We start from the raw sequence: 24,774 nt of genomic DNA, 5'->3' as shown, positions 1-24,774 counted from the left end.
CTGCAACACTTCTCAGACTTTAATATGCAGGCAAATTGCCCAGGCATCTTGTTAAAGTGCAGCTTCTGGTTCAGCAGGTGTGGGGCAGGGCTGAGAGTCTGCCATTCTAACAAGCTCTCAGGTGATGCTGATGCTGCTGGTCCATGGACCACACTTTGAGTAGCAAGGTGCTACGGAGGTCTCTCCCAGATAGGACTGCCTAGTTACCAAAAGCATCATGTGAGCTATTTACCAAAGCAACACAACGTGCTCTCCTCCATCCAGTGAGATGTAAGGTAGAGAAAGGCATGAAATAGCATGAGAGGGTCAGGGAAGAAGAGAGCTGGAAAAGAGGCCAGGCTGTGGGTTGACTGTCCCACAAGAGGGAGCACCACTCTTCTCCGTGACTGCCTAGGAAGCATCCAGGATGGACAAGGGCAGTGGCCACACCCTGTCCAGCCCTTTCCCAGCTTGGTGGTTCAGAGAGGAGGGCAGCTCTCAGGCCTGTGGCAGTACCCAGCCCCGGCCCTTCCCTGAGACTGCTTGCCCACCCTTCATGAACGAACCTGGCTTCTGGAAGCCATGCCTGGGAGGTAGCTGCAGGCCCCGACAACAGACCGCTGAGCTGGCTGCTCAGACCCCCACGACGTGAGCAGGTATGGTCTGAGAAGGCCTCGGCTACCATAGGACACCCATCTCCTTTATCTGTTTCCTCCCTGAGCCTGCCACATGCTTCTCATGGGCTTTTGGGAACTGAGGACCCTACACGGAACAGCAATGATGCAAATACCCAGCCTGGGGAAAGTACTCTGCAGGGCAAATAGGAGACTGGCTTTGTCTGTCCCCTGTGCTCCAATTCCCTATCAGGCTAGCTTACCTGCTGCTCACCCCAGGCATGGCTCCACATGAACCCTGGATTCTCGGGGGTGAAGCTGGAGCCAGACATGGCCCCAGGAAAACTCGTCATCTATCACAGGGCAGGACAGAAGGCATGCATGTGAGCCTGCTGCTCGGGGTTCTGGCTCGGTGGCATCTTATCTAGGATCAGTCTGCAGACACCAAGCAGCCAGGGCCTAGGGGAGGTAGGGGCAGCAATGAAGAGCCCCCTGAGGATCCTGGTTTCTTGTCCTGGGGCCCGAAGTTCCCTAAGCCCCCAGAGACCTCAAGGAGGGGATTTCAGAAAGCAAGCACTGCAGAAAACTTATCAGGCCTTGGCTTCAGTCCTAAAGACAGTGCCCATGGTATCACCCCAGCCTGGTCTAGGATTCTATGAGCCACCTCCTGCTTTGGTCATAATTCACCTTAAATATCTAAGCAAAAACCAAACCAACCCAACTGTATCAACTGCTGGTGACTTCATGGAGTGGGTGTGGCCAGAGGAGAAACACAGCCCGGCTCCAGTCCCCTTTTCAGCCCATCTCTCCCCTCGACCCAGCTGGCATCAGGGTGCGGTGGGCCAGCCCTGTGCCCTGCTCTGTTGTGGCCCTTGACTGATGCTCTTATCGATGGGGATGATATCATATACAGAAAAGATAGAGATGGTACTGGTGATACTGGGCCCGGAGGTTTGTGATTGCTGGACTCAGGTCAGAACTGTTGGTGATGATGGTGGGGGTGTTGTGATTGGTGGGGGGTTGCTTGCCATTATTGGGGTGATGATGCTATTTTTATTAGCTAAAAGAATGGAAAATGAACATCTCCGTTGATTGGATGATGACAGAACACCAATCAGGTGGCTGGTCTTGAAACTGTTCGTGTTGCCTCCCACCTAGTCGGCATTCCATCCTGTGGCCAGATCACTATTGCTCAGGGCAGCCCTGACCACGCCACCTTGCAGCAGGGCTGCTGCACCGCACGACATGAGGGGCCCTGCTGACACTGCGGTCTGTGTGATGACACCCTCAAGAACTGTGCCGTGCACAGCCATCTGCACAGGCTGCGGTGTGACTGGTGGGCCCTGCGGCCTTCACCAGCTCCACACTGCCTTCGGAACACAGTCAAAATCCCAAGCCTGGCATTCCAGCCATGGACCACTACTAACCATATCACCATCTGCATTCCCTCCATTCCAACCAAAATGATTAACTCTGGGTTTGGAGACAGTCCTCCTCACCAGCACGCCTGCTCCCTCTGCTTAGAATGCCTGGGCAGCCTTCCATAACTGCACATGCCCCACTCCTAACTGTTCCTGAAGAGAAGCACACAGACCCCTTCTTCCAGGAAGCCTTCTCTGTTCCTCCAGTCGGAGGAGCACTCTTCATCTCTGAATCTCTCGTGATCAGCCACAGCCACATCAGCCCTTTCTGATTCCTTTGGCACCCACAGCAGCCAGGCAGGGTGCCTCGACTGATGCCCATGGACACGAAATGCTGAGTGAGAACATCTCTCCTGTTTACCACAGGGGGCTTTACACACACCCCTGGCCTAGGGCCGCCCAAGGAGCTGCATGCAGGGGCCTGGGGTCACTGGGGAGGCACCTGGCAGGCTGGAAAGCAAACTAGAGCCTTCCAGGGCTTCAGTCAGATGGATCCAAGTGGGCTCTGGCAGGCCAGGGGATGGGCACAGAGGACTGTGAGGCCACCACCTCTGACAGATTGGCTCAGGTCCTCTGCCAGCCTTAGGACACTCACTACCTGGGGCCTCTCTGTCTGGCAGCCCTCAACCCCCGAACCTACCCTTAGGCCTTGGAAATCCTCAGTAAGAAAAAAATATATGTATATATGTATATGGATAACTGGATCCCTTTCCTGTACACCTGAATCTAACATTGTAAATTGACTACACTTGAATACAATTTTTTTAAAAATAAAATAAAATAGATAAACAACAAGGTTCTAATGTATAACACGAGGAGCTACATTCAATATCTTTTAATAACCTATAATGGAAAAGAATCTGAAAAAGAATATATATTTGTCTAACTGAATCACTATGTTGTACCCAGAAACTAAGACAACATTAGAAGTCAACTATACTTCAATAAGTTTTTTTAATTTTAAGGGGAAAAAAAAAGTCAGCTCAGTACAGGTGTGCTCCAGGATGCCTAGACATAGGCAGGCGCACCCCCCTCCACCTCCGCTGTTGGTCCCCCCAGCCAGCCTGCCCTGCCTGGTCCTCGTCTTGGCCCTGGAGTCAGACTGCCAGGTGCAGGAAGAGACGGGGGCCAAGGTGGAACAGGCTGGCAGAGGGTTTAGGGGAGCATCTCAGGCTGGTAGCCAGGATAGAACAGTCTCCCTGGCCAGCCCTTCTCGATGAGATTGTTAAGGTCCCCAGAGGCAGAAAGAAAACCTATGCTCAGGTAGCGGGGAGTGGGAGCGAAGCCCTGGCCCAGTCCAGGCACAGGGCGGCAGGGCGTCCTGAAGGATGGGCTTTGGTATCTGTCATTATTCGCTAAGTGCCGCTGGGTAGACAGGTGGGTGGGGAGGACATGAGTCCGCCGGCCTGGCCCTTCCTAAATTCTCAAACTAGCACAAGGCTGTAAGCGTGTGGAGGCCAGAAGCAAGGGCCTTCCCTGCCCTCCTGCCACCTGAGCAAGACCAGGCACAACTTCCGCCTCCTCTGCCCTGAGCCACGGCCCGGGCTCACAGGGGACCCCCGAAAGTTCCCCAGTGAGCTGCTCTTTAGTCCAGGTGTGTCCGCCCTGTCTCTAGCCCCCTTGTCCAGGGCTGAGCCTGAGCAGACCTTCCAGGGGGAAAGGGCTGGTGGCGTGCTTTCTGATGGGGAGGGAGGGAGGGCTCGTGACTGTGTATGGGAGGAGCGGTGGGGGCATTCAAATCCTGCTCCCCTGCCCCTACACAACACCCCGTAGGAGGCTAAGGCTGCCCACCAGCCCAGACTCTCACCTGCCGTCCTCTCTGCCTGAGCTCTGAGCACTGGGCGGGGCCCTCGGGGCAGGACAATAGCGGTGGGCAGAGCTGCACCGGGTCCCAGCCCCGGCCTCTCTTCTGCAGGTGCCTGTCCTCTCCCCGCCTCAGACCTGCCCCCTCGGGTGGTACGCACACAGGCACAGCAGGACTGGGGCTGGTTTGGTTCATTTCAAATCCTCTTTATTTCAGAATGAGCATGCTATGTGTACAGGAGAGAGAACTAGGAAGCCAGCACACACAGCACAGAGAGGGGAACACACGCTCCAGTCTCACCACGGCCGGGAGGGGCCTCTGCCTTATCTACCCTGGCACCTCTTCTTCCTCTGCAGAGGGACCTGTTCCCGGCTGCCTGGGCTCCAGAGGGCATGAGGGAGGGAGTGAGGCTAGGGAGTTGGCCTCTTCCCAGGACCCTGATCTACGGGCAGCTCGTTCCGGGATGGCACTAGGCCAGGCTGCCTCTCCCAGGAGCAGAGGTTGGTGGGAAATGGACCAGTGGCAAGTAATGTTTCCCTTGGTTCTGGGGTGTTCTGCCAGCAAACCCCATCATGTCCTCTCTGATCTACAGGAAGGCCCTCGGCAGGGGAGCAGAGGCTTGGGCTATTTGGGAGGTGGTGAGGGCTGCACTGAGGGGCAGGGGTGGACATGGTGCGGTGCTGCGTGGGGCTGGGCCTCGGCCATCAGCTCTGGGGCGGGCGGAGAGCACTATGCTGCAGGTGACTATCAAAGGTCCCCCCCAGCACAGCTATATATTCTCAAGCATCACCGTGGGGCTCACATGCCAGATCTGTGTTGGGGGAAGGAGGGAGGGGTCCGGCCTGAGATGGGTAGGGGGATTCCAGACAGCCTTTTAGCTTTTAACGTTAAGGATTTGGGCCGAAAGGCCATGGTGCCAGTTGCGCAATTTGGCAAAACGTGGGCTGTTACGTTCCGTTTCAAACCTTTCCCTGTGGCACAGAGAGAGACAGAGAGACAGAGACAGAGTGAGACAGAGAGAGAAAGGAAGGAAGAAGGAAAGGGGTTAGGGGGTGTGTCCGCCATTGCCCTATGTGATAGCTGGGGCAGAGGGCATGGGAGGGAAGAATTCGGCTTGGAGAGGCTTTGGCCCCCCGTGGGGTACTTTCCAGGGGGTCAGGCCGGGTTTGGGGGCAAGGCCAGAGTCGCAAGGACCAGTACAGAAGGGCCGACGTCCCTGACTTGGAGGGGTCATGGAGAAGGGGTCAAGCTAGGGGGCCTGAGGGAGGGCTGGGCAAAGGGAGGGTCCCCAGGTTCTCCCTGTCCCGTGTGGTTAGGGCTGGGCAGGGCTGCTTTGGCTGTGGGCTCTCGGGACTGAACCACAGAGCCAAGTGGGCTTTGCAAGGTCTCTGTTCCCGAGCTGAGCATCAAGAAAGAGGAACGCCTGTCCCCGTGATGAGGCTTAGTGAGCAGACCTGTCACCTCCCTGCGCTGCCTCGGTCTCTGTCAACCCTTCTCTGTCCCCAGAGAGAAGTCTTCAACACCACTGACTGCCCCGCCCGCCTAAGGCCTGAGCATAGCCAGGCACACGCGTGCAAACGCATACTCACAAGGCCGCTGGCACGCATACTGAGGGCCAGGATTTCCCGCCACTTCCCGCCAGCAGGGCCTCAGGGGCTCAACCCACAGCCTGCTCAGCCAAGGGCATAGAATAAAGCAGGCAAGGGACGGCCAGAAAGGTAGAAATGGAGGAGAGAATATGCCTGGGAGAGGCCAGTGCTACAGTTACCAGAATCCTAGACCCTCCAGGCAGGAGGGGTCTCCAACATCCTCCAGAACAGAGGTGCAAATTGGTGGCTCGGGGGCCACATCTAGCCACAAACGCAGTGTGTTTAACCTGGACCCTCATTTTAACTCATGTTGAAAACTCATTTTAAAAATTAATTGCTACAGCCAGATCATGACATATACCTCAGCAATAAAAAGAAAGGAATGAAGCTTGGTACAGTCCACAACTTGGATGGATCCCCAGACAATTAGGCAGACTGAAAAAGCCCATCCCATAAGGTCACAGGCTGTCTGATTCCAGTTACATAACATCCTTGAAATGAGAAAATGATAGAAATAGAGAACAGATAACAGATTCGTGGTTGCCACAGGTTAAGGACAGGGTGTGCGCAGCAGAGAGGTGGGTGTCGTATGGAAGGGCAGCACGGGGGCATCTCCACGTGACGGAAGTAGTCTGCATTCGACCGTATTGGTGTCAACACCTTGTTGGGGACATACTCTACTGTACATAGTTTTACAGGATAATACCATCAGGGGTCAAAGCGACATAGGATCTCTCTGCATTATTTCTTATAACTGCATGCCAATCTGCAAATGTCTCAAAATAAACAGTTTAATGAATCGATTGCCAGCATATAAAAATCAAGAAGATCAACTTTAGGTCTTTAAAAATCAGAGGATGAAGCAGTGCTGGTCTTACATTTCTGCATGGTAGCCACCCTGCAACCCCACATGTACACTGGCCACCTTCCCACATCTGCATTACCTGGCAGACTCCCCTCTACACCTGCATATTGAGTCTCTGTGGGAAATTCTGTTTGATAAGAGGGGCCCCCTGCTAACACAGTTGAAAACCACTGGTTCAAACTTTTCTAATACTGAGAAGCCAAGGCCCAGCAACATCACATGAAAGGCCTAAAGTCACACGGAAACTCAGAGGCAGAGCTATGATCTAAGGGCCAGGCATTCTCTGTTACTGCCTCTCCAAGGTTGGGGAGAAGGAGTGAAGACATCACAAGCAAAGGCCCTGTGGCAGGACCCACTCAGCCCTGCTGACAGCACCGTGGGCGGCAACATTCAACCAGCCCAGAGAGAGACCAGCTGGGACACAGATGCGGCCAGTTTGTCCAGCCAGGCCCACAGCCTTTGTCATCAGTGCTCAGTGACAGGGTCAGGGACAGTCCTGGAGAGTCGGCGAGGCCAGTGAGTCTGCTCTGCTTGAGACTGTCTGGAAACTCACAGCTAGCCAAAGAGAGGCACAAGACGAGGAAGGAAGTGGAGAGAGGGGGAAAAGAGTGGAGAGCTGGCGAGAGAGAAAGGGAGGAAAGTCCCGGGACCCCCACTAGGGTGACTCAGGTGACACCCAGTTGTAGTTTTCCAACTTGCTAGGCTAATGGAACACCAAGGACTAAAAATCCAAGGGACGCGGTAACTTTAAGGCTGCCCACTGCCTCCTCACGAGGGGAGGTTCCCTTGAGGGGGGCGCCCTGTGCTGCACCAGCACCAGGAAGAGTCAGCCACGGGACAGGGACAGAGCACAAGGAGGGAGGAGGACACTGAGGTGCCCAAGGAGGCTGCAGGGGGAGGAGGGGGAACCAGGGAGTCCTGGCGCTCCGTCGGAAGTGGGGGTGGGGAGAGGAAAAAGAACTTTGGATGGTTGTGCGATGGAGCAGGGACCTGGAGGGGTTTCACCTTGTTGGCGATGCATTGTTGTGCAAGGCAGCCCTCACTTTCATCGCCTCTGGGAACTGGTCACTAAAATCAACTTTTTCCTGAGCACTTGGGGACCAGGAAGAGATGTGGCGTTCTTTACTGAGATGAGCATGAGGGAAACAAAGAGACTGAGCATGTAGACGGCTGCACCACAAGGTGGGGACCAGGGGATGCCCGAGCGCCACACCAGGGTCCGGGGGGATGGTTACGCCCAAGTGATGGGATCCAGATGCCTCGTAGATTCACACCCTGCCTGGGATGAAGCCGAGCTTGCCTGTACTCCCATCCCCTCGGGGCCGGCCATCAGCGCCCTGGAACGGCTTCCCAAAGTCAGACGGAAGCTCTGGTGACCTCTCTGAGACTAGAGGCTCAGCTTTTGGATGGGACTCTGTGACTTCTGGTGAAGGCTGGGAGCGGTATTCCCTGCACCCCAGTGTGGAAGCTAGCAGTAGGCAGGTGTTTAAGCCCACCTGGACAGCAAAGGTGCTGGGGTCTTTCCTGGGGGGGAAGCCAAGTCTGAAGCTGATGTGTGGACTGCTCAGGGGCCCGCCCTGCCTCACCTGCCAAGACATAGTCCCTGGAGATCAGGCCAGAAGGAGGGTACTGGCGCCTTGGAAGGAAGCGATGTGCTACCAGATCCCAGAGACATGGTCACAGTGTCAGGAGCCAGGGCCCGAGAGGAGACGAGGTGGGAGGGCAGGGAAGGGCTCTCAGCTGCCTACAATGCTCTGGGGGCAGACCTCGGGGGGCGGAACAGTGACATGTGAGGGTCAAGTCTGCAGGGTCCTCTGACATGCAGACTTATACCTGGCCTTGAGGCCACTAGTGTCCCCGTCTGGTACAGAGCACCTGGCACCCCTGCCAGCTTTCCTACCACACAGCAAGAGGAAGGACAAAAGCACCCTGGCACAAGGTGGTAGAGGAGGCCATGGAGCCCAGGTAGCTGGGCCCCGGATTTGGTGAACACCCTGGACCCAGGGTGGGGGTAAGCGTACTCCCTTCTGCTCAGATGGCCACTCCGATGAGCCTGGGGCCCACGCTATGACCAGTGGCCATAGGAACCACTTAAGGCATTACTCACAAACAGAACTGAACCACTGCACCCACTGCATCCCCATCTCTCACCCCCAGGACACAGGCTGCTTGGGATTCAGCAAAATAAAAATGCCCACCCTTCTCCTATGGTCATAGGGAGAATGAGCATTTTGGGTGAGGTCATGAGGACAACTTTCCAGAAATTAAAGTCAGGAAAAGGAAAAAGGGCCGGAGGCCTGTGCTCCTCCAGTCCTGGGCACAAGGCTTGCCGGGTGTCTCAGAGCCTGCACTGCAGGGCCAGAGGCCGCAGAGGGAGGGGCTGACAGTGTTGCAGCACAGTCTAGGAGGTGGGGGTGGGGGTGGGGGGCTGGGTGGGTGAAGCTTTCTTGGGGTAGGGGCCTGGACTGAGGGAGGAAGCAGGCTGGAGGTTCTTTCTGGCCACCACTGCCCCCTGCAGATATCCCCACAATGAAACCCTGCAAGGGCTTGTGGAGAGAAGTTCCAAGACCCGCAGCGGAGTTCTCAAGACCCTCTGCCTTCTGCCGGGGCTGAACGGAGCTCATGGGCAGTGAGGCCCAGGGGGGAGGGCTAACCTCCACATATTTCCACAGGACCAGGCCGAACAAGCCCCAAGGGAGGGGAGGGAGAGGCCAACAACGAGACCTGTGAGCCACCCTTCATCTTGCCTTTCGTATTCTGCTCAATCACCTAGCAGAGTCTGCACATTTTCCAGGGGAAACATGAAAGACAAAGGTTCCCTGTAATCTACCTCCGCCAGTCTCCGTCCTCCTTCTAAACGGTATCTGGTTACTGAGATGGGAACTTAGGGTGACCGGCCAGAGAAACATAAAGGAACCAGAAGTACTAAGAGGGGGTGATGGAGGCTGGAAAGGCAGGGCAGGCCCCTGGGGGCTTCTTGATGGAAAGAACCCGGAGACTTTTAAGTGGTTTGCTGTGGGGTGCATGCTGTAAAGCCCCTCCATCAAATCTTCGGTGAAGGCCACGCTGCTCACGGGAGCATCTCTGTGGGTGGCTCCAAAGAGGAGGTGGGACAAACACGGAAACGGTGCCAGAGCAGTGGAGCACGAAACGGAGAGCGCTGACAGCTTAGTCACGCTTCAAATAGCTCGAGACTACCTTTGGCGCTAAATCAAACACCATCTCATTTCAGGCTCTTTGCAGACACACTGCAGGCACTGACAGGTTCAGAACCGTCACTGGAATCGCATGCCATGGTTAGCAGACTGAGGAGGACCACACTTTGGGCTTGGATGCCCCAGCCAAAGAGTGGCAGCAACTTCGACTGGCAGAAACAGAGGTTCGAAAATAAAATCCACATCAACTCTCCACGCGGTCCTGTGGCCACGACACACTGGTTAGCAAGTACAGAAAGCTTGGCCCAGGGTGGAAAGGCACTTCTGAGCTCCAGCCCCTCACACGGAGGCCACCACAGGATGTGCCGGCCCAAGGCAGACTCTCCCAGGAAGGACATGCAGACGACACATTTGCTTCCGAAAGTGTAAGCGCAATCACACTGGGCCCCATGCCTCCCCATGGAAGACCCTAGTGGTTTCCAGTGGGTTCCAGGGCAGGGTGCCCCCCATCATGCCCAGGGCCACGAGCACCTGACAGGCCGAAGGTGTTAGGCCAGTGGCTGGGGTCTCAGGCCTGCCACTATCAGGGGACCATACGTGGAGACACCATGCCCAGGGCTTATAATCCTTGCAGCAGCTGTGATGCTTTGAGCAATATGCGGAACGGACCCACTGATACCTCACTGTGGGTCCGGACAGGTGAGTCCAAGGGTCAGGCGCCCACACCCAGCACAGCCCTCTGCGTGCCTGCTGCCCAGTCTCTAGCCTTCAGACTCACAGGGGACAGGCCCTGAGATGAGTGGACAGGCAAGGCAGCCGGCCTGGTGCCTCACAGGGAGAGATGTCCTCATTCTCAACAGCCCAGCAAAGGCCAAAGCAGCCCTGCCCCCTGCCCAGAGACAGAGCTGGGAGAGCCCAGAGTCCTTGCTCGTGCAGCCTGGGCCTGGAAGATTGAGGCTCAGCTCCAGACACTCACTGACTGGGGACACATGCCCTAAGCCAGCATCTGCCGGAGCCCTCCAGGGGCTGGGAGTTTCCAAATGCACTGACTTGAGAAGTTCCTTCCATGAGTCGTGTGACCTGGGGGCCGCCCTGGGAGGGATGGGGTTAGGAGGGGCAAGGCCAAAGAGCCTGAGTCCAGGCACTTACCTTGACCTTCGCAAAGCTTCTTCATCAGGGTCTTGCACTGTGGGTAGAAAGTTGCAGGTCAGGAGGACTCACAGGGAACAGCAGGAAGAAAAGCTACCGGAGCCTGGTGGGCACTGAGTCCCACCTACGACAGGACAGTTACTGCTCCCTCCCTGGGACCGCTGGGAGGAGAAGGCTGTGTGCTGGGCAGAGGGCAGGGAGAGAAAGGGGACATGAGAGGAAATGGTGCAGGTGACAGGCAATGGTCGGAGGCGTGGCCTGCAAAGTCCTCTTCTCCCATTCCGGGCAAGCACCATGCAAACCTGCTGTCCTCCGCTGGAGGCAGGGCTGAGCAGAAGGCTGAAGTCAATTCACCTGCCCCAGGGTGAAGGTGCGCAGCTGGCTGCTACGATCTATCAAGGCCAGCTCGTCTTCAAGGATGAGGGACTTGACTCCCTGGCTTCCGTGGGCCTTGAGACCATGGAGTAGGGCCCCTCGAAGTCTCCCCTGCCTGCCCCGCCCTGAGCCCCCCACAGCCTCCCTTACTGTATTCCGTCCCAGTCATCTGGGCCAGGATGCGGAAGGAGCGTGACTGCAGGTTGGAGGAGCGGCGGGCCCACTCATCAGCCTCGTCTTCCGGCTTGTTCTGGTTCTTAATCACAGCCTGATACACAGGAGAGGCGCTGTCTACCGTCAGGTCTTTAATAGGAAGGCTCCTGCAATGCAGAAAGAGGCCGTGAGCGCGGGCAGGGCTGGAACCCTGCGCCTCCCCCATGTCGTGTCCCCCTGATGCCCACCCTCAGGCCTGTTGGTGGCCCCTACTTGTCTGAGCCCACCACACCATTTACCCACTGCCATCTGAGAGCCTGTGACAGGGGCTTGGCCTGGGTCCTCAGTGCTCAGGGTGGCCACAAAGAGACAATGAATTCCACTCAAGGAGGGTCAGGAGGTCAGACCCGCCTGCCATCACCACCCCATCCCGCCTTGCTAGGTCCAGACACCCCCGATCCAGGGACTCGATCTCCTTTAAGGAAAGAAGAGACAGAAGAGGTCTTCTGGAAGTAATTTCAACCACCCTGAGCAGGCCCTGAGTAGGGCTGGGTGAGGACAAGCCGTCTGGGGGACTCAGAGGTTTCCTCATGGTCAGTTCCTCGTTCTCTTCAAAGCTTGGCATCCATACAGGGAGCCACCAATGTGGTGACTGCCCTGGAAGGGGACTGGGGCTCCTGCTCGGCAAAAACAGGCAAGCTTGGCGAGGAGGTACTGAGAGAAATGGGGTGACTAGGCTCGGAGGCTGGGCATCGCCCACAGACAGTGGGGTTTCTAGCCCGTGGGGCCTGGGAGTGGAGCTTTGGCAGGGGGGCTGGGGGGTTGGGAGAGTCACTAGGTGTCTGCCCTGGAGCAGCACAGCCTTTTGAGGGGGACCTGGTGACCTTCCCTTAGACTCCCAGGGTGTGGCACACAGTAGGTGCTCAAAACTTAGTTGAATGAACAAATACTAGATCAGAGCCAGCAGGGACCCCAAAGGCCTTTGAGTCCAGGGCCTCTCAGCCCAGATCAGACCACAGGGCAAGAAACATTAAATGCTTTATGAGTGACCACTTACCCCGACCAGAGAGGGCTGGGGGATCCAGGCTGCCCAGTCCACACTCTTAGGAGTCAGGATGGGCTCAGGAGAAGCTCACAGCAATGACAGTCTTCCTCCCCAGCCTACGGACTGTGGCCCAACCCTCTCCTCTGACAGATGTTGAAACTGAGGTCCAGAGAGGCCAGCTGACCAGCTCCAGGGTATGGCACGCGGAGGCCCCACTGAGTTAGAACCTCGGCTTCTTAGCTCCCAGCCCAGCGTCCTTCCCATCAGACCCTCTAGAATGACAGGGCTCAGGAAGGCCACTTCTGCCCACTGTGACTTGCATACCCCAGATGCTCCACACCCAGAGACATAGTCCAGCCCAGACATCCCCTTGTCCGTCCAGCTTCCCCATGTCTGCCGCTACAGCTGCCTCCACCTCCCCTCCCACCCTGCCCCCACCCAAGGGCTGGCTAGCTGGAAAGGGGACCTCCCCAGTGTTCAGGTCTTCTACCCTCTCTGCAAAGAGCTGGATGGAAGAACTGGTTAGTCTCCAGGTCAGCTCAGGGTGGGCCATGAGAGCAGAGATGGACGAAAGGTGAATGACTAAGGTCAGGTGGAACTTTCCTGAAGGCTTTTGCCCTGGCCTGGAGAGCCATAGGTCCTGGCAGTCTGGTTGGGATCAGATAAAGAAGGCCAGGGCCAGGTATAGCTCAGTGGTACAGGGCATGCTTAGTATGCACGAGGTCCTGAGTTCAATCCCCAGCACCTCCATTAAAAAACAACAACAACAACAACAACAAAAAATAAACAGAGAGAGAGAGAGAGAGAGAAAGAGAGACAGGGAAGATCAACAGACCCCTCTGGGGTCCAGGCAAGGGGGAGACTGGTGCTGCTCAGGGAGCGGAGGGGAGGGTGGAATCTCACTGGCATAGGGAGGAGTTTCCAGGGGTCCGAAAACAAATGGGAGGTGTTTGCTGCCATTTCCCTGAAACGGGCCCTTGAGGCTCTCCCCGTTCCTTCCATGACTCCACAGGCTCAAGAAAGCTGCCAGGAGTGAGCTGCCAGGATTCGCATTGTTGGCTTCCCTTTCCACAATCCTGTGCAAAGACCACGGACACAACAGAGACTGGTGGCCAGATGAAGGAACTGCTGTGCCTTTTGCAATCCTGGGGCTCAGGAAGAATGTACACAGAGAGGATGGAACGGGCCCTGCAGTTCTGGGAATTTGGGTCCCAGAGGTCACTCTCTGGAGCCTCTCCCAGCAGGAACGTCTCGCCACCAAAAACACTCCATGGTAACCAAAATACCAGGGTCACCTGTGGGCATTTACTCCACTGTACCCTGCCCCCAAATCTGACTCATCGTTCACCTCCTGTGAGTGGTCCTGGCAGGCGCTGGCTCCTCCAGATCCACTTTCCATGAGTATTCTGTGGAGCGGCCTCCAAGAGGCCCCTTATCACCCTCTCCCCAAATAATGGCCCGGTGTGGATTCTGACATTCAGGTCTACGCTGTCCCAGTATGGACAAGACAGTCTGGGGGGAGCCCCCGCAAAGCACAGCAAGGGGAACACAGGCATACACCCGCAGCCAGTGCGATGTCATTGCTCTGATTTCTGCGTCCAGAGTGACATTATTTGGGGTAAACCCCCGAAGACAAGTACTTGCCTGTAGAGGCCGCAGGGCCTGTCATTTACCTGTGAGGTGGGTGTGAGGAAGCACGCGGACAGAGCCAGCGTCCTCAGGCACATCCCAACAAACCCACACATCATCCCACAACCAGACAGACGGACGACGGAACAGACACTGTGGGGTCTACTTACGCCAGCGGCGATGCCCTGCCAAGCAGAGGAAAGCCCAGCAGTGAGTGCGTGTCCATCATGGGAGGGCGGGGGGGCGGCGCACACACAAGGGAGCAGGGTTAGGATCAGAAATGAGTTATGGGAGTGGGGTGGATAAAGGAGGAAGAGAGAGAGACAAAAAGAAAACTGTCAGTGAGGAAGGAATCATGGAAATTAACAGCAGAAACGGAGCACCTGATGGCAGACCAGGGCCGCTCTTACCCACCGGCACCGCAGCAGCATCAACCCAGCAGGGCTGAGTTAGAAGGAAAGGGAAGCATGTCCCTTCCCAGGCACGCGAGGGAAGGGAAAAGGAGGGGAGGGGAGGGGATAGGAAGGAGATGGGAAAGGTCCTCTAAGAAGCCTAGATTAGATCAACGGTGCATCATGTTAAAAAAAAAAATCATAGCCGCCCTAGAGGTAAAAACCAAGTGACAGCAACCCTTTCCCAAGATGCAGAAAATATAAAATTAGTGAACAGCAGTTCTTCCATTATCTTCCACTGCGATTCCCTTTGGCGACTGTTAACCGCTTTTAAGGGCACACCAAGGACACACGTGGCAAACGAATGTTAACAGGAAATCCCTGTTAGCTCTTGGCTTAATCAGGCAGCCTTGTTTTCCTGGGTACACATGAGCTAATGGTTGTGTTTTTAAACTTACACGGTCATATTTTCTGCTTCGAACGATGAGATTAAATAAATCAACTCTGCCCGTAGAGTTCTGCAGAGAACTGCAGCCCTGAGTCTGTCTGGTTGGAGACTCGCCGCTGCAGGGCAAGCAACTTCCGCCCCCTGGTGGTCGGAACGAAGTACTGCGTGCCTGAGAGGCCCAGGCTCCCGAGGACCAGGAGAGCCAGGAAGTTCACATCACCTTCCATCCTTTGGCCTCTGGAGCCTGCCCCTTATAACCTGCATGCACGTTATGGCCACAAGGTCTGGATTCTGCAAAGGCCAAACGCTACAGGAGTTCTCTATCCCTCTGACAACATCTGTTTCCTAGCTTCGGAAAAATGTACAGCCATCATTTTAAGATTTCTTGCCTTGAGTTGCCAGGGATCCTGACTCAGGGGTAAGCTGTTACCCAAAGAGATATTCAGTTCTGAAAGTCAACACTAATGGTATTCCCAAGTAGAATGCAGTAAGGGACTCCATATGTGTATGTGAAAGGAAGAAACAGACAACAAAGACAGACAGAAACACGAAAAGAGACAGAGATAGAGACAGAGAGAAAGACAGAGAAACACAGAGAAGCATATACTGAAAGAAAGAGATACAGAGAAGAAAGTGAGACAGAAAGTCAGAAAGAGGGAGAGAGGTCCCCATTAATGTTTGTACGATTACCAGTTTCATTGACAAATGACATTCAGCCAACTCTTTCCTACTCAGCCCTCAAGTTCCTCAACCATCACTAACAAGCAAATTCAGGAACCAAGGATGTCCTAAGTCCCACTGTGGAAAGCACCTGGAGGAAGCATCGCATTCTGCATTCTCCACCCTTCTCCTAAAGCTGACCATAAGATTGATTCTTAAGAGAGAACACCATGTTCTGGAAGGCCGGGGCAAAGGCTGGCTCTCATCCAAGGGCTGTGCCCTGGGGGGCTCAAGACGAGGGAGGAAAGTTGATCCCGACGCCGAATGTCTCCGATGGCGCCCGGGGCCTGGTGCCCTTGGCAGGTGACGGATGAGGTGGAGGAGGCGGTGAGCACCGAGCTTCCGCGGAGGAGGGGAGGCGCTTACCCACTGAAGTCACTGCCCTGGGCCTGGGCCTGCCCGGCGATGGCGTCCATGATGGCGTCCTGGGAGTACATGCTGATGGGCGTGTTGTATTGCGCGTGGATGATGGTGGCCTTGCCGCCCAGCCCCTTCACTTCAATGGGCTTGTGGGTCGACAGGGCCGAATCCTTCAGGGCACTAGGGTTGAAGCGTTCCTCGGCGCTGGGGGAGGGGAGTGGGGGGGCATGGGAAGGGGCGCGAGGGAGGGAGGTGAAAGGAGAGAAGGGCGACAGGTGGAGTTAGACGGGTCAAGGTGAGGGCTGGTGGGGGAGGGTGTGGAGAGAGATCTCCCAAAGCCTGACCCCAGGTAGGCTACCCAAGTGCCCCCCCCCCACCCCGTGGGCTGGCTGAGTCTGGTCAGGAAAAATCCTGGCACCCTTCCCAGAGTCCTCTGCGGAAGGTTTTTCTTGCCCACCGCCGCTTTCCCAGATCTCAGCCTGAGCTACCTCCTAGGGTCAGCAGGGGGCGCCAGGCATTGCGCGATCTCTCATCACGCCCGCAGCGAAGCAGAGGCATAAAGGGTTGGGGAGTAGGGATTGGGGTTAGAGAACAGGAACTGGGCCACGCGTGAGAGGCAGCGGCAGCCCAAGCGGAGTCCAGAACGTCCCAAAGGCCAAAAGCAGCCCTACTGGGCACCCACGGGGATTCTGAGCTTGGTTCCTCCATGAAAGGGCTCATCCTGCTGGCCACCCGCTGGGTGGCGGGTGGGATCTTCTCCTCCAGAGGCTTCAGTGCATGTGCTTCTTCCTCGGAGCAGGGCTGAGGGGCTCAGGCCCTCCAAGTCCAACTTGCTGTGTGGCCTGCCAGTCTCTCCCGTTCGAGGCTTTTCCCTCCAGCAGGTAAGTGCGCCCGCTCCGCAGGCAAAGACAAAGTCAGGCATAGCCTTTCTGAGGGGTCCCGCCAGGCCAGAAATGTCTTCAGGCTCACCCGGAACCGCAGCCCTCCACCCACCGCTCACTAGAGCCAGCCAGCCTGCGGTCTTAAGCAGCTGCAGCAGGAAAACTGGGAGCAGAATGGCCGGGAGCATCAGATGGAGCCCTAGCACCGGTCCCCAACGCCTCCACGCCGTACTCGCAGCTTCACACACATGCAGGCTCACTCGGGGACACAAATGCACCCCCACTCACGCATGCGCACACGCGTACACATGCTGCCACAGGCACACGCTATCCAGACCCCCAGACACGCCGACGCATGCTGGGATATGCACGCAAGCGCACACACATGCTTTCCTTTGATACTAACTTGGCTGGAGAGTTGACTACCACCTGGGGAGGAGAGAAAGAACAAAGAAGACAGGACTGTCAGAGCGAGGCTCCTGCCAGAGGATTTGCGGGAAGGGACCATCCTCAGACTGGCCGTTGTGGGGGCGCACTGGGACTGGGTGAGGACAGTGCCGAGTGAAGAAGGTGAAGAGCTCAGAGTCGCGATCACAGCCTCTCAGTTTGGGTCACAGATGCCAAAAGCAGCCTTTCTCCCTCGGTAGGTGCACGATACATGAAGATTTGTCAGGGAGAAGGGTTTTCTGGTCCATCTTCATGGGCACTCGTGTACCATGTATATGAATCTCTCACATGCAACCTGGCTATAGACCCTGGGAGCGGAAGCTGGAGATGGAGACAGGACCAGCTATGGCTGCTACAGGAATGGCCAAAGCCCCAGGCACCTCTGGGCCAGACAGCAGCTCTGAACTTACCCTGAGGGGCAGCTCCAGGAATACTGCTCCCAGAGCTGGAGTTGCCATGGTGCCGGGGTGTGTGTGCGGTAGGCTTACTCACAGCCCCAGGAACATGGTCTCCCTCTAAGAGGAGGGGCGGGCAGCCCTGGACACTCTGGGGGCACAATAGCAGGGGGTATGTGCAGTTTCCAGTAACCGCCCCTCAAGGCCCTGTGGTGGGCATTGAGGCAGGATGGAGGAGTATGGAGGCTTAGGAGAAGTGTGGGTCCAAGGCTTATCACAGGAAAGCCCCCAGCCAAAGCAGCCCAGCTTGGACACCACAAGAGCAACTCCAGCCTCACACTCTTATCTGAGAGCCAGCCTCCTGGAGTATCATCTCCTTAAGGGAGGCATTGCTGGCACTGTTTCTTTAAATGCCTCTTCCTTGCAGTGGTAGACTCTTGTCAGACACCTGAGGGGAGAAGCGTGCAGAAGGTGGTGTCCCTGTCCCCACACTCTGCCACCTTCCCAGATCTGACCACACTGGGCTCTTCCTGAGAGAGCCTAGGCCTCAGCTGGCCTGGCCCTGGTCATCCCTTGGCTAGGACTCTGGGGATGCAGGCCAAAGCCAAGGAGACCCCCTCGTCTCAGCCTAACCCTGTGCCAGAGCTGATAAAATCCCCTCTGTCCTCCCAGGCTCAAAATAGCTGCATGTGGAGTTATATTAGGAAAGGGCCAGCACAGATCTCCCATTCCTTCTCCATTTTTGGCCAGTGTCGACAGCTGCAGGGTCAGCCCTTGCCCTGACCAGCCCAGTGCCCCCTGTAGAGGGCAGTGTTGGCCTTGGGGGCTGCCTCTGCCCCTTCCTACCTGGGTAGCCAGCTCCTTCTTTGGCATTGGTTCCTGCCCCCTGCCTAGCTTCTGCCTGAGGACATGGGGACTGGGATGCCTGCAGCAGACATGGTTCAGAGAGGAGCCAGCACCCAGGTCTTGGGGTGAATGAGCCAAAGATGTAAGACCCACCCGGGGGGACATTGTACCTACTGGCCTGAAGGATACTCCCCTTCAGCACCGGCCTCAGAGAGAACGAGGTGCAGGGGGCTACAGGCTGGGCTGTTCCTGCACCCTGATCTGTTCCTCTCCACTCCTCCTGAAAGGATATAAGCAGCCAAGGAATCACCTTGCAAGCTGCCCAGAGAAAGGAGGGGAAGGAGCTTCCTTTTGAAGCGAGATAGGACAGAGTTCAAATCCTCATCCTGCCTGTTCCTAGCCAGTGGCTCTGGGCAAGTTACCCACCTGTTTTAGCCTCAGTCTCCTCATTCATAAAATCAAGATGATGGTACCCACCACAGACTAAACAGAATCCTGAGTATAAAGCCCTCAGCGTGAGTTAAGTGTTCAATGAATGGACATGGGGATTAGCATTTGCCAACGCTATCTGCTGTGAGCAGTTAGACATTTAACAAAGATTGTGGCCTCAGCCCCTATCAGCCCAGGTCAGAGGCTCCGCCCCTCCTCCCGGGCCCGCAGCATCAGCCTTCGCTTTGGATGAGTGTGCACCACACTCAGTCTCTAGCCCATCAAGAAACTGTTGGACCCTGCTGCTCTGAGTGTCAAGTAATAATTTAGCACTTGTCAGTTTCTGAGAAGTGCTTGCATCAATGGGAGGGCACCTTGGGAGTCACGGGAAGCAGAAGTGGTGCAGGCAAGTGGTGCAGGCAGTCTGACTCCTCTATGTAGGGAGGAGTCAGACTGAACTGAGTACCAGTTCTGTCTGCTACTCTTTGGCTGTGTGACCTGGGGCAAATTACTCACTCTCTCTGGGCTTCGAATTCCCAAGTACAAAATGGGGGAAGTGTTGCTGAGAGAGTTGTGTTAGATAAAGCATATGGACTGTTAACTGGTCCCCAGTCGTCAAGGTCAAAGGAAGGGTGTGAGCTTGGATCCAGCTGGCCCCGATTATGCTGGCAGAAGCTCCTGACTGGGAAAAGCCTGGGGATATAAGGCTTTGCCACCTTGGTCCAGAGAAGCCAAGGTCTAAATGCTCAGACCATGGAGTGCCCAGCTTCACTCAGAATCCAGAAAGATCTAGGGGATGTGGGGAGGATGGGGACCCCCAGGGGAGTAGTGAACGGCTGGAGCACAGGCACCTTCTGTGTCAAGGTCAAAGGAAGGGTGTGGCTTGGATCCAGCTGACCTGCTTTGTGATGCTGACTCATCCGTTCTCAGTGCTACGCACTTGTCTCCCTCAGTCCTCCCAGCAATCCTGAGACACGGACAGTCTCATGGAAGAGCCCTGAACCCCTAACGCTAGGCCACGTTGCCTTGATTCAGCCTGCCCTGCCTCTAGCCCAGACAGTTATACCAACTGCATGGGGCCGTGGGAGAAGTTACAATGAGATAACAAACGTGAAGTTCTTAGAAGCTAATATGCATTCTGCTTGGAGGCTCCCTCTGTTCAGCCCCTCTACAACACCCACCCGGGCTCTAGATTCTTTTAAGTCTTGTGCCCAAAGAGTCCCATCAGCTAGACCACAGAGGGCAGGGGGTGGCCTGCTGTTCTCCTGCACAGCCCCTTTCTCCTCGATGTCCTGCTTTCTTGATGCCCCACACTAGCCAGGGTCATTCCTGACAGCCCACCCCCCTCACACTGTTGCCCAGTCTCTCTGCACCCAGCTCAGATGCTCCCTCTTCCAGGCAGCCTTCCCAGACCACTTCCAGCCCTGGAGAACTTGTCCTCCCACCTCTCAAGGCTCCCAGAGGGGTGGGGACCAGCCTGTCCCCTTCCCCAGAGCTCCTGGAGGTATCAGACTTTGTCCTGTCCCAGGAGGGTGACCCGATGTCAGAATTTTGGGAGTCTCTTGCATTCAAGCCCAGCCTTGGCCACTTAGTGGCTGGATAGCTGGACCTTGACTTAACCATCTCTGAGCCTCAGTTTCCCTCTCTGCAAAATCCCACACGTCACCCCAGCTTATGCAAAGCAAGGAAGCACCCAGCTCAAGGCCAATATCAACAGGATGATTACTTTCACTGCTCTTAGCCTGCGCAGCCTTTGGGCTTGAGGCTGGCCGGAAGGAGGCCAGTTCCTTGCTCTGATCACCTGATCAGGTCTCCGTGAGCACTGAGGACCCAGGTGGCCCAGACCACCAGTGGAGAGCTGTGCGCCCGTTACCTACCCTCCTAGGAGTCCGGCACCTGAGGCCTTCCCTCGGAGGCTCATCTGATACATCTGAGCCATCTCCCTCAAGGTCTCTGCCGAGTACAGGCCAATGGGGTTGTTATACTGCCTTGGCTGACTTGAGCCCAGCGGGGTTTTCAGGCTGAGTTTGTCCAGAGCCCCCTCCAGGCTGGTCTTGTTCCCTGGGCTGCCCCGTGGAGGGCCGGGGTCAGAGGCCTCCGTGTGTGAGGAGAAGACAGAGGTCTGGGAGAAGGAGGAGCTAAAGGTCTGTCTGAGCTCCGGGGTGCCCAGCGTGCCTGGGGTGCCCAGGCCAGCCCTCGCCTCAGGGCTGGGGCTGGGTGCTGCCAGGCTGCTGTTCATGTCCAGAGCTGGGTCCTGGCCCAGGGCAGCGCCATGCAGGGGAGAGAGAAGAGAGCAGTTAGAAGCTGCGCCCGTCCCAGCGCATCTGCATGGACCTGAAACAGAGGTGTTAGTGTGAGCGCCCAGCAGCCTGCCACCCTGCAGCCTGCAGCCCACTGCACAGAGCCCGGGAGGGACAGGCTGGACACCTGGAAGAGAAGGGTTTTGTCCAAAAGAGCGGAGGAGGCACGTACGTGGCTCTTGGCCCAGGAGCTCTCATCTACCTGGACCAAATGCAAAGCCCCATTCAGAAAGCTCAGCCAAGCCAGCCTGCCTGCAGGGCTGAAGGAAAGAAGGGTATGGGTCTTAGAGAATTGGGGGCAGCCCCCTCCATCTTACATCTGTCCCCCTTTCCTCTGAGTGGAGACACCTGGCAAGCACAGCCTTGCCTCCCGCTTTGCTGACCCCATGCTGTGATGCCCCCCATGGCCAGTGAGAGGGGGTCCTGGGCCGGTGAACAGGCGAAGTAGAGGTGCCAGATGGGAAACTGAGGAAGAGGGGGCTGACACTTGGTCCCCTCAGTCTGCCTCTGCAGCTTCTCCCAAGCAGCCCTCTGCCCACTTCCCTCAGCTGTCACCCACCCCAAACCCCTGACAGATTCTCCCTGTCCTTCCTCCTCCACCTGGCCCATTGCCCACTGTGCCCCACTGGACCGATAGGGTCAGTATGAAGTCATACAGGGAGGGGTGGAGGGTGGGAGTGTGCAGTCCTCTAGGAGCGGTGGGGTGGGCCTCCTGTGCTTTGGGTGCCTTGGCGTTGAGCTGCTTAGACGGATCTGGGAAGGGGCCCGGGGCACAGAGATGAGGTGTGCCTGCCTCTTGGCCGCACCAGCACTTCTGAGTGCTGTTAGGGGTGTGCATTTGGGAGGAGAAAGGCAAACCGGGGGAAGAGGTCCTGAGACAGAAGAGGAGCCCTGAAGGCCAGCAGGTCCCCTACATCTGGGAGTGCCTCCTGGGGTGGCTGGCTCAAACCATGCCACAGTCACGGCCCCCTCCTCGGTGCCCACAGGAGGACAAGGGTCAGAGCCTTCTGGATGCCTGTCCCTACTTGGCTGGGAGCATGGTCCCTCCCCTGAAAACACTGCTGCCTAAACTGATTTTTGGTCAGCCCAGCTCCAAGGCCCAGGGTGTTGGCTAGGCACCTGGTGGGCATCTCGGCACTCAGAATTTCGTGGGGACTCAAATGCCTCTCCCCGGGAGCCTGCCCCACATCCCTGGCATCAGCCATGGCAGGGGCAGGCCTGGCGCAGGGCTGGTCCCACCACCTTGCTCAAGTCAGGCCAACTGAGGGTCAGGCAGGCAGACCAGGGGCTGCACTCCAGGAACCACGGCCAAGGGAGCCTGTTGCCCGCAGTCAGCACCTACCTTCTGGTGGGGGATCACTGGCAGAGGGGACTGGATCGGGGGCGGAGCCGTAGATATGGGAATGGGACGCTTCGACCTGGAAAAACCAGAAATGGGACCAGATGAAGACAGTTGCCTCTGGGGCCAGAAGCTCCTCTCTGGGCAGGGCTGGCGAGGGGAGAACGTCTGAAATGCAGGGATCCAGGGCAGAGGGACTGCCCCAGGCAGGCACTGGGCCTGACCAGCATGGAGGAGTTGTGGCTCTGGAGTATATGGCAGGTATGGGCCTCTGCTAGGTCCCAGGGAGACTGCCTGGGCAAAGAGAAAGCAGGGAAGACCCTGGCTTCTAGGCCCGATTGCCCACATACTGGCAACACAGGGACCCGCCCTCTCTGAGCCTCATCAGTAAAGTGAGGCGCAGACGTGGCAGGTCGTGTTGACTTGGTCTTGTCGTTCCTCTGGTCCAGAGGATGTCCTTACTTCCCCATGTGGCCCTGTAGCACAAGGCTGGGCCCATGCTGGACAGCTTCTCTCTTGGGCCCCTGGTGCCTACACCCAGCCCCCTGCTCTGGAGAGCCCCCACCTACTTTTGCAGTGTGAGACTCAGGTTGTAGCTGGCAGACTTGATCTTGTTCTGGGCCTCCAGGTGGGTCATGGTATCCGTGTTGACGCCGTCAATGGCCACCACGAGGTCACCCTGGCTGAGCTGGGACTGGGCGGCCTTGCTGCCCGGCGTGATCTGAGAGGACAGCAGATGAGGGGTGAGCATAAGGAGACTGGGCCTGAGGATGGGCCAGTCCTCAGGGAAGAATCACCCGGGATCATCCAGTAGAGGCCTGCCATTTTTGTCTTTCATTCACTATGGCCAGTACCCACTGCTCAGCAAGCCTGATTCCTCTTCCTGGCATACAGCTGTCACCTTCCCTAGTGCTTTGTATCTGAATATGGCCATGAGACTAGCTCTGGCTCGTGGAACATGGGAGGAAACAGTGTACACTGCTTCCAGGCCTGCCCTCCAACCATCTTGCCATCCTTCACTCTCTCTGCTTGTCAGCTGACTGGATGCAGAGGACAGCCAAGCCACTAACTGAAAGGGACCTGGATCCTAGAGTCACTGCTTGGAGGAGATATGACTAAGGAGCACCACACTGGATGTTGCATAACATCCAATAAACTTTCACTGTGCTAAGCCATTGAGACCTGGAAGGGGAGGAGGTGTTTGTTACATCAATTAGCCTACTGTAACATCTGCGCCCTGCAAATTCAGGGCACACTCTCTAGGTTCCAGAAGAACTCCGCAGCTGCTAAAACTCAGCACCACCCACTGCAGAGATGCTGCCAGGCTAGCAGGCAGGCCAAATGCACGCTCACAAAAGTATTCTCATGTAAGTGCTTAGTGCCACCCTGGCAGTTGTGCGGAGAAGGCTGGCCGAGCTGTCAACCCTGCTTGGGAGCAAGGTCGGCTGGGACATAGGGTGGGGCTCAGTGGTGGGCTGAACTTCCAGAAGGGCAGGTGCAAATGTGGAGGCCAGTTCCCAAATCTTGCACCCTAGTGACATTACAGAATGTTAGCATCTGGGGGCCCCACCCCCAGTGTGATCACACAGAATGCCACGGATGTGCCACCCCAGGAACACCCCATGCAATGTCACGAAGGCCACATTCCTAGGGACATTCCTTGGGATGGTGTGATGGCTCAGACTCCACTCCCAATGACATCGTGCACAATGCCAAATTCTGCATGTCCCGCCCCAGTAATAGTACCCTGAGTGCCGTGATGGCCTCCCCGCCAGTGACGTCACATGAAATGCAAAATTCTGGAGGGCCTAGTGATATCACCTAAAATAGCTTGATGGCCGGCCTCTAGTGACATTACCTGGAATGTGGTGAAGCCTCAGCCCTAAATATGTCTCATGGAATGTCAAGGAGACTCTGGCTCCACCCCCGTGACGTCACATGGAATACCATGCAAGCCCCACCCCGCCACTGACATCACATAGAATGAGTTTATAACCTGACCCCCACGAAATCATGTGGAAGCTCCCCATGACATCACTTGGGATGCCAGGCAGGCCTTGCCCCCAGTGACATCACAGGAGAGAGGAGCCCTTGGGAGTTGCCCCCTCCTGAGCTGTGCCTGGAGCATGTCCCTTGGTTTTTCCTCCCCAACATGCCCACCAGCCAGTCCTCCTGGCTTCTCTGGGCACATCCCAGTCAACTTCGTGGCTATACCCCAGGAACAAGGCTGGCTTCTAATGCTGACAGAAGCCATTTTCTGGCCAAGGCTTGGGGACCATCCTAGACGGAGCCTAGAAAGGACCTGGGGACAGTCCTATACCAGATGCCAGGCTTGGGTGGGCCTCTGGCCAGACTCTGGGCTCTCAGATGTGGATGGAAACCTCCGGCCAGGCCCATCTCCGGGATCTCCCATCCAAACCAGGGCCCTGCAGTCACCAG

At 56.5% G+C, this 24,774-nt stretch overlaps 1 protein-coding gene across 5 annotated transcripts in view; it reads right to left on the bottom strand.

Annotated features, from left to right (window-relative positions):
- LDB3 (LIM domain binding 3) overlaps positions 1-24,774 on the bottom strand; it is a 63,095-nt gene that overhangs the window by 28,405 nt on the left and 9,916 nt on the right. For 4 of the 5 annotated variants that reach the window (XM_072971171.1, XM_072971170.1, XM_015250469.3 and 1 more), the window contains exons 3-8: positions 22,905-23,056; positions 22,339-22,414; positions 16,986-17,008; positions 15,705-15,902; positions 11,102-11,271; positions 10,577-10,613 (exon numbers count right to left, since the gene is read on the bottom strand). In XM_072971171.1, the coding sequence (XP_072827272.1) occupies positions 10,577-10,613; positions 11,102-11,271; positions 15,705-15,902; positions 16,986-17,008; positions 22,339-22,414; positions 22,905-23,056 (656 nt within the window). Of the gene's footprint in view, positions 1-4,003; positions 4,790-10,576; positions 10,614-11,101; positions 11,272-15,704; positions 15,903-16,985; positions 17,009-22,338; positions 22,415-22,904; positions 23,057-24,774 lie in introns of those variants that run through there. The other variant, XM_006217387.3, reaches the window with a different exon arrangement.

This window comes from Vicugna pacos, chromosome 11, assembly GCF_048564905.1.
Source record: "Vicugna pacos chromosome 11, VicPac4, whole genome shotgun sequence".
In the NCBI taxonomy this organism is placed as follows: Eukaryota; Metazoa; Chordata; class Mammalia; order Artiodactyla; family Camelidae; genus Vicugna; species Vicugna pacos.
Note: the sequence above shows the minus strand (reverse complement) of the source record. Positions and strands in the feature narration are given on the sequence as shown.